Genomic DNA, 14205 nt, shown 5'->3' with positions numbered 1-14205 from the left:
ATTGGGCTGTATCATAGAGTCTAAAGAAAGATATCAAACAAATGAAAAAAAATAATGAGAAAAGTTGAGATGATTTTCAATACACAATTGACTTACCTGAAACTCCACCTTGTTCTGGGTCAGACATCTCCTCGTCGTCAGCTGGTTCGTGTTGGTTTGAAGGTGGAGAAGGAATCGGAGCACCAGTTCCGATTATGTTGCTGGGAAGACCTTGATGCTCTTTTCCCATGAACGATCCCATGAGCTCGAGAAACGGAAATGCTCGTTTTTCAAATTGTTTCACATCTGAATGTGCCTGTAAAAGTGAAGCACGTTGAGAAGATAACATAGACGATTTTGGGCAAAAAAGGAACTTACATCGATATAAGTCTTCCACTGGTCCGGACTCATATCAACATGTTGAGTCTCATTGTTCCAGCCAGCGCCTGATTTAAAAACAATTGTGTAGTAGGAGTTATAGGCTTTCTTGAGCTAGAGGAACAAAAAAGAATGAGATGAGTTTGTGGAGAAAAGTACGGAAACTTGTATATATGACTTACCTTTTGAAATTGATTCTTGAGTTGTTTCTTCGAGTTCGCCACTTTGTAATTATCACGCCATTTTGAAACTACATCAGTCCAACCACTGGCTTGAAGACCACTGTCGGTTCCACGACCCAGCTCGATCTGCCTGATAACTTCTTCTAACAACCACTTCGATCGCGAGTCAGTCCATTGAATCACCGGATCCTTTTGGGTGCCTCCTCCTTCGTCATCGGATGCGCCAGCCATTGATCAGGTGGACTCGTATCAAGTTGTGAATTTGAGGATTGAAGTCGATGGTTTTGAGTCAAAAGGTGAAGAAAGAGGAGTGTTGAGATGCTTCACTTGGCCAAAAACCGCCAAGTTCACAACTCTGTATGCACTGTCAAGAGTCAAAACCACGGTCAAAACCGTCAAAACCACAAAAGAATGTAAAAAAAGTGGAGTTTCAAAAAGAGGCAAAAACCACATTCTTTTGTGGTTTTGTAGGCGATAAAACCATGGTTTTAGGCCGATTCTTAAGGTACCGAACGCATTTTTTAATGTATGGTTTTATCGACTACTGACCATGGTCAGTAGTCAATAAAACCATGGTCGAATCTGTTGCCGAACGTGCCCTCAATTCACACAGCTGGTTGTGGATGCTGTGATTGCGGTGATACAGAAGCTTGGAAGACTGAAATCAATTTCAAACATAATTCAAATTTAACATTGGAAGAAAAAGAAGAAGCACTTAAGAAACTGGAGGAAGATAAATTAAACAAGGTTCTATGATCGAAGAAAACTTGTCTCAATCCATTACCAAAAGAATGTAAAGATTTTATCGAACAAATTTTTACCATTGGTCTTGATTTTCTTCTTATCACTTTGGATAGAAGCCCCGAAGACATGACGCCTTCCAATTCAGTTGATAACATTTATATTGAATTGAGTAGACGTGAAGAAAACGCTTACCTTGAGATGTCTCAAAACTCCTTCTCATCTTCAAACGACTCGATGGATATTGATACTGAGTACTCTCATCATCGTGATCCTTATCATTTACAGAACGATCCTCAGGCTGAAGATCCGATAATCTATCGATTTTAGGATTAATTCAGACCGGTTAGTTTCATCATCCAATTAATTGGCTCTTGGCTGAAATTCTTAAACATATTCATAGAAACGATTTCAAAATCTTACTGGTCTTCCGATCCGTGGCATTGCAGACCTTTTTGCTGAGGTTGAGCTCCTAATCATGATGGCGTAGATTTGGGTGCGCTGATCGTATCTGAGGATGTTCTGAGAGGTAAGCTGTTCTACCTTTTCCCTTACGTAATCATGATCCCCTCACTGATGTTTTGATTTATTTAAATGTGGTGGCATCAATCCTAGCTCAACTTCGTGCAGGACTTTGGGTTCGGAACGGTTTCAGATTTAGAGTACAAGGACTACATTATCGAGAATATAGTCTAAGAGAGACCACGTTCAATCAAGATATTTATTAGCTTCAGGTTTTATTAATCAATAAATCATTGAAACTAAAACCCACCACGGAAAAAAACTTTGAAAACAACTTGATCGATTTCTTTAAAACATTAATCAATTAATCAATCTATCACATCAAAATTTGATCTCATATGAAACTGATTTAATGAATTCATTACAAACTTATTTAGTTAGTATGACTAAATCTTCTTTAAGATCGATTCGACATACTTCTACTTTGTTGGTTTGTTTGGTTTAATGAGTTCATTTGTTGAGGTTTTGATTCGAGTTAGTCTGGAATTCAATCAATTGAATAAAAAAGTTTTAGATCTTAAAAGTAAAAATCATCATTATAATCGATCTGGAAGTGGTGAAAGATCAAATGCATGGCACGCAGTTTCTTACACATTTGATCCGAAGGGCAGCGCCAATGTTGAAAAGGATCCCGTCACATCAATTGTCGCGCTCAATATGGATGGAGGTGCTCCTTGTACGCTTCACCAGGATGATGGCAAGCGCTTGATTGTGAATGAGGTCAATTTATTGATTGCTCTTTTGAAGCACAAAATGTTAATTCAAAGACTTTGAAATTGTTTTCTGACAACTCTTTTGGTATGGCCGCTTGCAATGCTCATCTCAGCTCATCAAGTGCCTTGGCAGTGTTCAGTCCCAAAGTCAATCAATTGTCAAGATGAATCAGTGATTGTACTTTGAGTCGTTATATCACAAACAAGAAATTGAAACTTGGAAAGTGAAAGAAAGAGTGTGTAAATATGTTCTATCCTTTCTCAAGCTACTGCTCACCAATCATTGTCAATTATCCCAATTGACTGCAGTGCTTACCAAATGAATTGGGATCCAGTATGTATGCGACTTCAATTCAAGTTGGTATCTAAAAGAGTATCCTTTTTTTTAAGAATCAAAATTACCCCGTTTTGCTCTTATCTGATACAATCTCAAGCAACATGCTCAACATCATTGATCATGATTTGTACACCAAATAGACTATACACCAAGTCATTCTGTGTAAATTGGTCGGTGTAATTTTCTCACACCCTGTAAAAATGTGCTTTGGTTTTGATCTCTTCCAACAGATCCAAAAATGTTGAGACAATCCTAATTAATCCAATTCAACTTCTCATGCTCAGTGGTCAACAAACCCAAACCTTACAACTTATCACCTTCTCAATTTTGAATAAATCAATCTAAAAGACATTCAGAACATGATCAAAAGTTGCAAACCATCTTTGATTTATTAACATTCAAATATCAATTCAAAGCCAATATCTTGATGGCTGAAAAAATTTCATTACTTGAATATGATCTTTTGCTCGTCAAAAAGCGCACACCGACTCCCTTCGAGGCAGAAACGGAAGTTGTGCGCGCTCGTCAACGAGCAAACGCTACCCGGACACGGTGATGGTCATGCCTTTTCAGAAACTATCAATATGGAACCTGATTTGAGTCAATCCAATTAAGCTTGTAATCAACCTATATATTATTCAAGTCCTGATTTCTTATCTGTTCAACTTCAACATCAAATCATCTCACTCTTGAATTTTGAATTCACTTTGAGTCTGTGCCATATGTCCATTGAATCCAATTGATTGTTGTTAGTTGTATGTCTGTTAGTCACTCTCTTGCTTCACACAAATCATAATATTAGAATTGATTATGTCATATTCCTATCATTATAGTATGTTATCACTCTTTCATACTTTCACCTTTTCAAGGTAGTCACACATTCTGAAGTTGAGTATTCATCTCAGCCAAATCAATGACATGATTTTTATCATTCATGACATTCATTTTCCAATATGTATCATCATTCTCAGGATCCATGATTCATTTTATTTATTGGAACCAATAATGCACGTTTGGTTCCTAGGCCCACGGGGACTTAGCCAGAAGGTAAGAGTGAACCTTGAGAGACTGTACACAAATTACTACCGCGAGAGTCCAGGTACAGCTCATAGGAAAATTTCCCCTCAAAAATCTTCACTCTGAACCTGTCAATCAGGCTAAGTCATTATCCCACAAGGATTCTCATCCAGTATTACATTCATTTCAATTTCAAAAACCCGCCATCCCACCAAGGAATTGATACCAACACTAGAGTTATAGGAAATTAGCCCAGAATAGATAAAGGGAGAGAAGGTAAGAAGCGGAGTAGATCACTCCAAGAAATGCTTTTTTCCCATCAAAATGACCCGCCTGCCAACCCAATGGTGAGAGCCCAGCCAGAATCGTCTCCCTTGGTTCTGAGAAACCAATTGGTTGTGCGGAACCAACCAGGGACGGCTGGGCTCCGCTGCTACCACAAATGAACATTCTCTGACAACATGTAAGAGATGTTCTGGGCAAAGGATTCTAAGAGAATCACCTCAAGGGGAGTTGCTTCAAGAACCTGGAGATTTATAACTGTCAGGTAAAGTCTTGTAACAATGAACATAACTCATAGCTATATAACATAACTCATAGCTATATGAGGAGTGGGGGACTGGTTCTGACAAACTTTATGAAGTTGAACCAATTTGTTTCCTCTCACTTGAACTGCTCAACATAATCAGTTTCAACATAGTTAACTTCATAATATCAGGGCCCCTATTGAACTGACAGAAAGAGGTGAAGAATTCTGCTCATTGGATTGAGTGATGCCAGTTAGTTGTCCCTTAATCGTAATCATCTCTTGGGATTGATCTTCTATTTTATTGTGATTTTGCTTTATGACACAACTTTTCATTCAGATTGCTTGAAACTTCCTGATTCATGGAATACAAATCTAATCTCAACATTCACATCATTATACTCATCAAGATTACAAGTCAGATTGATCCACCCTGAAGTCCAATGAAATGTAGGATTGACTTTGCAGTTTTTGCATACACTGCATTTCCAGTTTTAACTGACTGGAATCAGTTCTGGCTAAAGTTGAAGTTCAAAAAGTGGAAATACATGATGCACCTTTCAGTGTTGCTGTTCTACATGATTGTGTGTCCATTGTGGTAAACAGCACAGAAACTGTTTTAGGAGAACTATTCTCTGGGTTTTCACTTCCTACTCTTTGCTTGCAGCTTTTAACATGATGTTATCCCACTTCATAGTATTCAAATTTGTTTTCCTCATCCACATCCTAGGAATTATGTTGTTACTTCTTTTACATGGAAGTGCCTTCAAAATATGTATTCCCATTTTTGATGATTTAGTCTGTCCGCATATTTTGGGTCTTGAGCATGTGCTACAAACAGTTAAATTTATTGTTTGGAAAAAGGTAGCAATGCATCACCAGCACCAAATTGAATGTGTCAACCGTACTCTTCGTTACTTGACTTGGGTGAACCCACATTCTGTAGTAAATTTGGTGTTATTTTTGGTTAATTAAAATTTGATGCAACTCTGCTGAATGTTCTCCTGCTATTGGGCATAACAACACTAATTCAACATTTGATTCTTTCAAGGTATTTCTCAATACTCTACCTATATTCAGGAGAAGGATCCTATTGGATGAAGCACATGCTAATTCAAAAGTGTTGTATGAATGGGACATAATTCATAAGCTTTGTTCAACAATCAGCATATGACTTGACAAGCTCAATGCTATCCAAAACCCAATAAATGTCAAATATGCAAGGTGGCTGCTTGATCTTGAATTGTGATCTTTACACAAATATAATGCAGCTGAAACTCTTTGATTGTATTGGAATGTATCAAGGCTAAGGCCACCTGCACAATCCAACCCTACATTGGTAGAGGCGGAGTGAAATGTGGCTCAACATCTCGTCAATTCACAAGATTGGAGTGCACCCACTAATTTATACACTTCTTGCTGCTTAATCACTGATTTAAATGCAACATTTAACCATCTGAACAGTTTGGTCATGGAATCACTAGCTGGCATGTATCACACTCCAGTCTTGGAAAATTTAGGACAGATATTGCACTTCTTTGAAGGAAACCATTGTATAAATGAGATCTCCACCGGAGGGTAAATTGTTGAACATCCAACGTATTTTGCAGAGAAGTGATACACAGGTTAAATCAGGTGTTTTTAATTTGCTGCCGCAGGCCAATGTTCAGTCATTGTGCCTTCCTGCAAATGACAATCTCTAGCCGCGGCGCCCGCCGCTGATTTGCTAGTTATGTTTGAGACCTGATTGAGCAAAGTTGTGGTGTCTGAGTCCGCAATAAGTCTCAATTTTTCAATTGGAACCTATTAAAGGCAAGGGGGGGACCTTGTATTTTAATAGGTTTCAATCCAAGTTTGAAACTTATTGTGAACTCTGTCACCACCTTAAGCTTCACATATGATTCAACCTAATAGATGCCTGTGGTGTCATGAGTGTATGGACTGGCGCAACTGATGAGTTACATGTGTGACAAGTATGTGTGGCCTGAGTGTGATGACTGTGTGACTGCGTGAGCCAGCTGCGTGGAGGCTGGTACTTTTGTTATTGTGTGTTTTTGTATGTATATGTGTCACAAAACATCTAAGACAACCTGGGAAGCTCTCATGAGATATTTATATGGCAGTTATACGGAAATGAAGGGACTTGTGATGTGTCCAAGGTGACCTCAGAGGCATCTGAGGCATCTGGAACACATCTGCTGCGATTCTACGGAGCCGCTCCGAAGATGCGGTACTCGTTTTCCTCGGTACAGCTCCGAGTCTTTAAGGTTCACGAGGTGAAGCAAAGTAAGTGTTTGAGGTAGACGGCTGTGCATGAAACTACCTCAAATATATGTACGTCACAGATTTACGGCACGGCTGTGGATGCTCTAAGGGCCCCAGATTTGCAAATTTACGTCCGGCCGGTCTTACACTCAAAGTTGGACGTAAATACACGCAGTGTATTTTTTCAAAGGACCGACCCCCAAATAGAATTTTACACATATCCCAGCTGAACCCAGTCTTTTCGATTGGCGGCAATAGGCCGGGTCACCGACATAACCGACCGGCAGTGGGGTAAGTTTGACAAATCCGGCAGATACCGTCATCACCACATCAACACCTCACAATTGATATCCTTCAAAGAAGCATTATGCTCTTTGATTGGACTTTACCACTTGCATCCAACCGGCCTTACCTCAACGCTGCCCTAACCTTACCATCCTCAATTCCGCCGGCGTACACCTTGACGAACAACGACCACACCACCCTCAATGCCCACAAAAAGGACGAACCAATCTCGACATCCCATTCCCTCACCGTCATCCTTGATGTGATCTGGACCTTAGCTTACCGTACCTCCTTCTCAGACCGCCATCTCGATTGACTTTCGGTTTGAACTAGCCAAGGAAGATGGCCCTTCCATCCCTGCGTTCGTTCCTTGGGACCCCCAATGGATCACCCCAACGGATGCCTTCAAGTTTCCCTTTGTCTCTTCCTATCCTCTCACCATCTCAACCTCAAGACTTATACGTTACATTTTGGATATACCAGCAGCTTTACCATAGTCATCGTATCTCCCAAATCCATCAATTCTATCACATTCACTGCCTCCATCGATTTCATCTGTTACATTTTCTCTACCAGTCATATCTCTTTCATCAAAAACGTACCTCGTTTGACCTCGATCCCGCCAAACCCTCATTCAGCTATCTCATCATGTCTGACACTGATTCTGACCGCTCTTTGGAAGGCCCCGCTGCGCCTCAACCTATGGCTACATTTGATCACACCAGCCCAAACCAGGTCCCGATTTCGCCAGGCCTCTCTCATGTACCCGAAACGCCTTCTCCAGTGTTGAAACTCAAAAGACGATTGCCCAAAAAGAAAGGCAAGAAGTTCAAGATCCCGGTTCCAGCAACGGGGGAACTTCAGACCTTCATCGATCACGGTTGCACTATCGATCCTCAAGGCTATCCGATATATCCCAACGGCGAGACTATCTTTGTTCAAGATCCCATCGCCCCAGTTATCAACTTTGGGCATGTGGCTTTCTCTCATACTCAAAAATCTCACGGTTCGAAAACGGGTCCTTGGAAAACGATATGGTACAAGTGTCTTGGTGTATTACAGTGCGATGACGACTTTTGCAATTACGCCGGGCCGCCACCTACAGCTGAAGGCAAAGCAGCCGAATTCATTGCTGAGTAAGTGCTTTTACTTTGACCTCCTCCTACTTGCATGTACAACAACTGAAGAACTTGTTCGTGACTTTCTTCGCACGTGTAGGCACCCAGTTTGTCCAGCTGTCAAATGCAACGGCAATCACTTTTGGACCGATTGCAATGACACGTCTTGCCGAGTTGATATTGAGAAAGATTCCGGTTGGGCAGTCCTTTGCCACTCCGGTGTCCACAAACACCCTTGGCCAGCTTCGAAGAAGGCCGACCCAATGGCTATGATGGAGTTAACCAAAGAGCTTGTGAAGAATCCAAAGGCCGGGCCTTTGGTCCTCAAGGTGGGTGATCTATCTTGTGTACTGTTCCACTCACGCAACGCACTAACAAACCTGATGGTGTCTTTCAGGTTGGGCAGGCCGGCACAGGCCAAACAGTGACTTCTCCCGTCATCAACATCCACCCGGCGTTTTCGAACGGCGGGCGGCTAGGCTACTTACGTCGGAAGGTCCTCGTCGCGAAGGGCCTCATGCCCAAGAAAGAAAGCAAGGGAGGAGGAGATCGCCTGATCATTGATCTCATGCATTGGGGAAGGTAATGACTTTGTGAATTTCTGCTTTTGGAAGATCAATACTAATTCCTTTCGAAAACCAACAGAAACGGTCTCCAATTGATTTCGACTTCTCTTCTAGGCGACGCCGTCCACATCACCTTTCAGACGGAATGGATGGCGGAGCAGTTGGTTCGAAGGGATCAATTCGGCAAGATCTACTCGGGTGGCCTTTTGTCAGACGTCACATACCGATTTTTCAAAAACGGTTATCTCCTTACCACGTCTATGTACAGCGAAGTCATGCACCGTTGGATCCCCATCCAGCTGACTTGGATGTGGGGGCTTGACGTCAATCATTATCGAGCCCATTTTACCACGTTGCTCAAACAAATATATGATGCTGAACTGTCTTTCCACGAGCGGGACCTCTTGTCTCAGCAAGTGGTCGATTTCTCGGCGGCTCAGAAGAAAGGTTTCATTGCGGCGTACATGGACGTTTTCAACGAAAGGGATCCGGCGAAAGCTTTGGATAAGCTTAAGGGTTGTCACGAGCATTACAGGCAGTCAATCACCCGTGTCAAGAAAAATTGGAACATTGTCGATGCGAGCCAGGTGGTGAGTGGCCTTCGCCATATCTTTCCATATGCCCTATCTTTGCGCATGGGTCGTTCTGTGACTGACCAGTGACCTTTCCATACAGGGCAATTTCGAACACTTGGCTTACGATCTGTTAGAACCAGTTCAACCTGGCGGTAAAAGCTTAGGCGACAAATTCGATCATATCTTTCGCCTATTCCCTAAAGCAAAGGCGTGGCTAGACTGGTGGAATACCGCCGACATTCACTCAATGCTCTTCACTGCCCGTGTTCGCCTACCTTTGGACGATCCTCCGCTTCCTGATGAACCTGAGGCTGACGTGCCTGATACCACTAATGGGCAAGAATCAATGCATCGTCAATACTACATTTTATCGTGAGTGGTTTCCTTTGCAAAAGTAACTTTGCTCCCTTCGTAAGTGTGGATATAAGTACTAATCCATGTTGAATTCGTCGTAGGTCTGGCCAATACACCATCATGCAAGGGTTCATTCAGCTTCTCCTGTTTGTGAAGTCCCTCAACCGCGACTATGATCAGCTTCGCCGTGGAATCCCAGTGAAGTATGGTTCCAACTGGGACTCGGTAGTTGAAACATTAGGTTGGTCCAAAGAACGCACCAGACGGCGCCCGGACGTTAACGATGGTCGGCCGCCGGATACGACTGAGGCGCTTCTCCCTTTGAAGAAACTGGGACGCCCGGCTGGATCGGCGAATGTCAACCGAGATCCACACTCTTCGTATCAAGCTTACTCAGCAAGCAACAAACCTGGTAAGCAGAATCGCTGCTGGGAAACAGCCACTCTGGAAGCTCTGTTCCCCACGTTCTCGCCTTTGTGGATCCAAGGCACCGATAAGAGCAAAGACATCACCTCGAAACTCATCCGCCATTACTCGTCCCGGGTGTCATCCGAGATGCATCGCGCCTCGCACATCAAATCCGTTTTATCTCGCGGTCTCAAGTCTCTCCAAACGGCCATCCAACAGTTGTCGCCGGACTCTTTTGTCACGGACGCATTCTGCTCAGCAGATCTCTTTATGGATTATCTCCTAATGAACAAGAAACATCCCACCTCAGCCGGTCAACATTTTGCGTACGACCTCCTTCGCAATTATCAATGCAGCGCCAATGGCGCCCATCAAGAAACGGAAACCGTGGTCAAATCCAAGGTCCTCTTGACGACGGATCTCTTCCACGAGGCCAACATCAGATACTCAGATGTGACCGAGCTCCTCTCTGCCTGGCAAAGCAATGGCCTATTTTCAGTCATTCCGAGATGCTGTACCACTTGTCTGAAAGCCCATGCCCAAGGTCTTTCCCGGCAACCTACGGCTACCCAGCCCGACGAGGACGCGGTGAGTGAGAACGAAGTCACTCACCTTCAGGTGGATCCCTCCGGTGGAGTTCCTCGATTGTATGAGCGGTGCCGGTTGGACTTTTCGAAACGGCCAATCAACGTCTACTTCCTCCTTGGTGGTGTTGGAGGCCTTGGCAATGAGGATCGTGCCTCTTTCATGGGCTATATGAACTGGCCAGAAACTATAAGGCTGGACAACGTCGACTACGAAATCGTGTCTTGTGGTTTCTGGGCGTTCAGCCATTACTGGTGCAAGTTGGTAAGACACGTAGATGGGGTGCGTGGGGTGTGGTTCTTTGATGACCGCAAGGATGACGGCCGTGCCCAGCTGCTTGGCCGAGACTTGTCCTTGATTGCTGGTGACCAACCTTACACCAGCTGGGTCATTTACTCGTGCAAGCCCAACATTGACGAACAGAAGCTCATCGAGCGTGGAATTGCCAAAATAACCCTCAAGAATCCGGACCCCCTTGGCGACGTACCATTTGTTCGACCTGACGACTTGGAAGGTCTCGACGAACAGATTGACAAACTGGCCACTCCATCTGTTCCATCTGTTCCTCCTGTGCAAGGTTCGGCAAACATGGCGAAGCAAGCGTTTGCATCCGCGGGTGAGTCCTTTGGTGTGGTATTGCCATGCCTGCCCAAATTGACCCTTTAATTGAATTGGCCTCGTAGTCAGCAGCCAGCAAGAGGTCCTCGCTGTCGATTCCAAACCTGCGATCCAAGACGAGGCCGAGAAGGTGCAAGACGTCATTTCGCGGGGCTCCTCCCAAAGCGATAAAGCCAGGCGGGCTTTTGGTCAAGTTCAAAAGGATGATTGTGAGTGACAGCATGGTCCATGCTTTGCCTACCTCCTATTGACGTATGCACTCTATCTCAGGTGCTCTCCAGCCAGATACAGCCCAGGTGGATGTGGACCATCGAACCACAGCTCAACCTATCGAACCGTCACCTCCGGTTATTTCTTTCGGCGCAGAGTGCGATGGTGGGGAAGATACTCTTCCCAATGAAGCTAACCCAACTTCGGAGCGACTGATCCTCCGCCTGCGTAACAAGCGGACCGCGCCAGAAGGTAGCCCGGCCAAGTCCCCGTCTGCTTCCCCTTCCTCGGTCAAGAAAGTGACAAAGGGCAAGAAGCGTGCCAAAGCGCGGGTTAACAAACCCATTGGACCTTTAACCAAGGGCCTCGAGGCTCAGCAGGCTGAACAAAAGCCTAAGGCCAAGGGGAAGAAGAAGAAATAGATACTTTTGATTGTTTTTTTAAATGGTTGATTCATGTTTTATTGTTTCTTGATTGATTGTACTTTATACATATATATATATATACACGTTCTTGGCTATGATCGCGAAGGTAAGCGCGGGAGTCATTCTTTCTCTTTTTTCTCAAGTTGTTTTTAAATTGTTATGGCGGCCTCATTGAAATACATATTGGCCAATTAAGTGGTGGAACTCTGGTGCCAGTGTGACGTGACATAAGTTTGACTCAAAGTTCCTGAGGTGAAAAGTCTGAGGTGAGGAGCTTCAACTAATTTGTGTCTGCCTGAGTTAAGTTTTTTTTGCTAAGTCCAGATCTGTTTGCACTCAAGAGGTAGGGTGCAAAATTGTATATATGGGGGGACATTTTAGGGTTTTGCACCCTCACGAAACACACTGAATCATGAGTGTAAATCATATGGGTGCAAAAGTGGATATTGGCCCCCGTTTTTTAAATTTTGCACAGAACTTTACTTGCACTCAATGTTCTGTGTAAGAAATGGCGTGTAAAAGTGTAAGTTGAGGTCATCACCTTGTAATTTTACACTGCATATTTTACACATCTTTTTTTGCACTTGTAAATTCGGGCGAGATTGAGTGTAAAATTCAACATTACCACCCCTAATGTTAATTTTTGCACTCAACAAAATTTACACTCAATAATGAGTGTAAATGGTTGAGTGCAAAAATCTCTTCACCCATATTTTAGAGGTACACCACCAAAGGCTTTTTGAGGGAATACACGCGGGACGTGGTACGCCTCCTGACCCGGCCCGGCCCCTCCACGAGACCTTTTGCGGCTCTCACACGGTAAAGTTTGTACCATCAGTTTTTCGCGAGAAGCACGGCGGTGCCACGAGAGTGAGAATCCACTTACAGAGTGGCCACACGAACTGCACATCTTACCCATGTCAAGCAAGGTGATGGCCCAGAGCCGCTGGGTCCACATAGCTCATAAGTTCCCCGACCCAAGCGTCAGTTCACACCTGTGGCATACAGATCCCTCGGTGAAACACCGAACAAAAAGACGAAAATGCATACGGTATCTAACCGCAAGATCGTTATCAGATTGGTCAGCTCGCCCAGACCGGTTTTTTGCGGGGATTCTAAGTCATTTCCAGACCGATATGCTCGCTGAAATTCATAGACCGGAGAAGTCCTTGCAGACCGGTCTGAGGCACCATGCCAGACCGGTCTGTACTCCCTCAGACCGGTCTGTACTCCCTCAAACCGGTCTTACTCAGTCAAACCCAGACCAGTCTTACTCATCCAATCCCGACCAGTCAAACCCAGACCAGTCTTAAGAAATATCAAAAAAGCCGAGGCCTCACAGACAGGTCTGACGGCGATCCAGATGATCAGTCCATAATCACAGACCAGTCTGGTCAAATTGCTACTGAGTGTTCCGATTACCTTGCCTCACCACTTCAAAACGGTCTGGAGAACCAACCTCCCAAGCATTACCAACCAGTGTCCGCACAAACCAGACTACCTCACACATTGGATGAGGAGCAAACTTCGCCACTCTACCGTCCTGTGCTCGTATTGCACCTCTCGCTCGCCTGGACAATATCTTAGTCGAGTTTCCACTCCTTTACTCTCACTCCATAGCAATACATACTGCATGAACTTTCATAGCAGTTTCATTAGATGTTTTATTTGTCCGACTCCCACTACACATACATACACACAGTCATCGTTTTCAAGATTGTATCTGACACTCTTTGTGTTCCCTCAATTATTGAAACATGAGCCCAAAGGTTTACTACATATTCGACTTTGTGTTTTCTCACTTTCACCGGATCCTTTTGATTCCATGTGTCACATCAGACTTTGTCCCATTCTCAAGTCTCAAATTGTAAGTCTAACAAATAACAACTTGGCAATTTGAAAACTTGAAAATCAGCGCTTTGTACTGTTCGCAAGCACGCCTTCAACTCTCACTTGAATCCTCGATTGGATCAAATTACATGTATTGGTCACGTTTGAACATGAGGAAAAGCGCACCTCCGGGTCCGGGAAAACCATCTTCCCACAATGTACCAATACAAGTATCCCAGGTGGACTGTTCTTTGCGACTCTCCCCACGTAGGTTTCAAAGAGACAACAACCGGTCGCGCATAGAAAACTATACTGTAGTGTCAATACAAGTCCACATGCCAAACACTAGTTTCTTATTAAATTTTATTATACTCGTCATCATTCTTTGACCAAATTAGTTTTTGATGCTGTTCAGATTTGATATGGAATAATTTAATAACTCAGCAAAAGGCACTTGGTCAAGTTGAGCTGGATTTGAGAAATCAAATGGTTGATATGTACATATCTTCAACAAGGAAGTTCAGTCGGATTGTAGAAGACTCACTCATTAACTTCTACAAATTGACTGAAT

The 14205-nt window shown here is 43.6% G+C and overlaps 3 protein-coding genes across 3 annotated transcripts in view; 2 read left to right on the top strand and 1 right to left on the bottom strand.

The window, feature by feature from the left end:
* The window catches only part of MELLADRAFT_116450 (uncharacterized protein), a gene marked incomplete at both ends in the record, with an annotated part of 2417 nt that extends 1580 nt beyond the window's left edge, over nucleotides 1–837 (bottom strand). The window contains 3 exons of the mRNA XM_007409779.1: nucleotides 97–295; nucleotides 358–425; nucleotides 641–837. Coding sequence (XP_007409841.1) covers nucleotides 97–295; nucleotides 358–425; nucleotides 641–770 — 397 coding nt within the window. The remainder of the gene's footprint in view (nucleotides 1–96; nucleotides 296–357; nucleotides 426–640) is intronic.
* MELLADRAFT_86320 (uncharacterized protein) lies at nucleotides 818–2008 on the top strand (the record flags this gene model as incomplete). The annotated part of the gene is made up of 6 exons (XM_007409798.1): nucleotides 818–835; nucleotides 1045–1092; nucleotides 1302–1534; nucleotides 1588–1625; nucleotides 1750–1809; nucleotides 1896–2008. The coding sequence occupies 6 exons, from the start codon at nucleotides 818–820 to the stop codon at nucleotides 2006–2008; spliced, it is 510 nt and encodes a 169-aa protein (XP_007409860.1).
* A 5585-nt stretch (nucleotides 2009–7593) lies between these two features.
* MELLADRAFT_86319 (uncharacterized protein) lies at nucleotides 7594–11801 on the top strand (the record flags this gene model as incomplete). The annotated part of the gene is made up of 8 exons (XM_007409799.1): nucleotides 7594–8081; nucleotides 8164–8392; nucleotides 8461–8645; nucleotides 8709–9219; nucleotides 9305–9576; nucleotides 9660–11167; nucleotides 11235–11378; nucleotides 11440–11801. The coding sequence occupies 8 exons, from the start codon at nucleotides 7594–7596 to the stop codon at nucleotides 11799–11801; spliced, it is 3699 nt and encodes a 1232-aa protein (XP_007409861.1).
* Between the last annotated feature and the right edge of the window lie 2404 nt (nucleotides 11802–14205).

Source organism: Melampsora larici-populina (assembly GCF_000204055.1).
Source record: "Melampsora larici-populina 98AG31 unplaced genomic scaffold MELLAscaffold_17, whole genome shotgun sequence".
NCBI classification, from domain to species: domain Eukaryota; kingdom Fungi; phylum Basidiomycota; class Pucciniomycetes; order Pucciniales; family Melampsoraceae; genus Melampsora; species Melampsora laricis-populina.
This window is presented reverse-complemented; position numbering and strand designations above follow the sequence as displayed.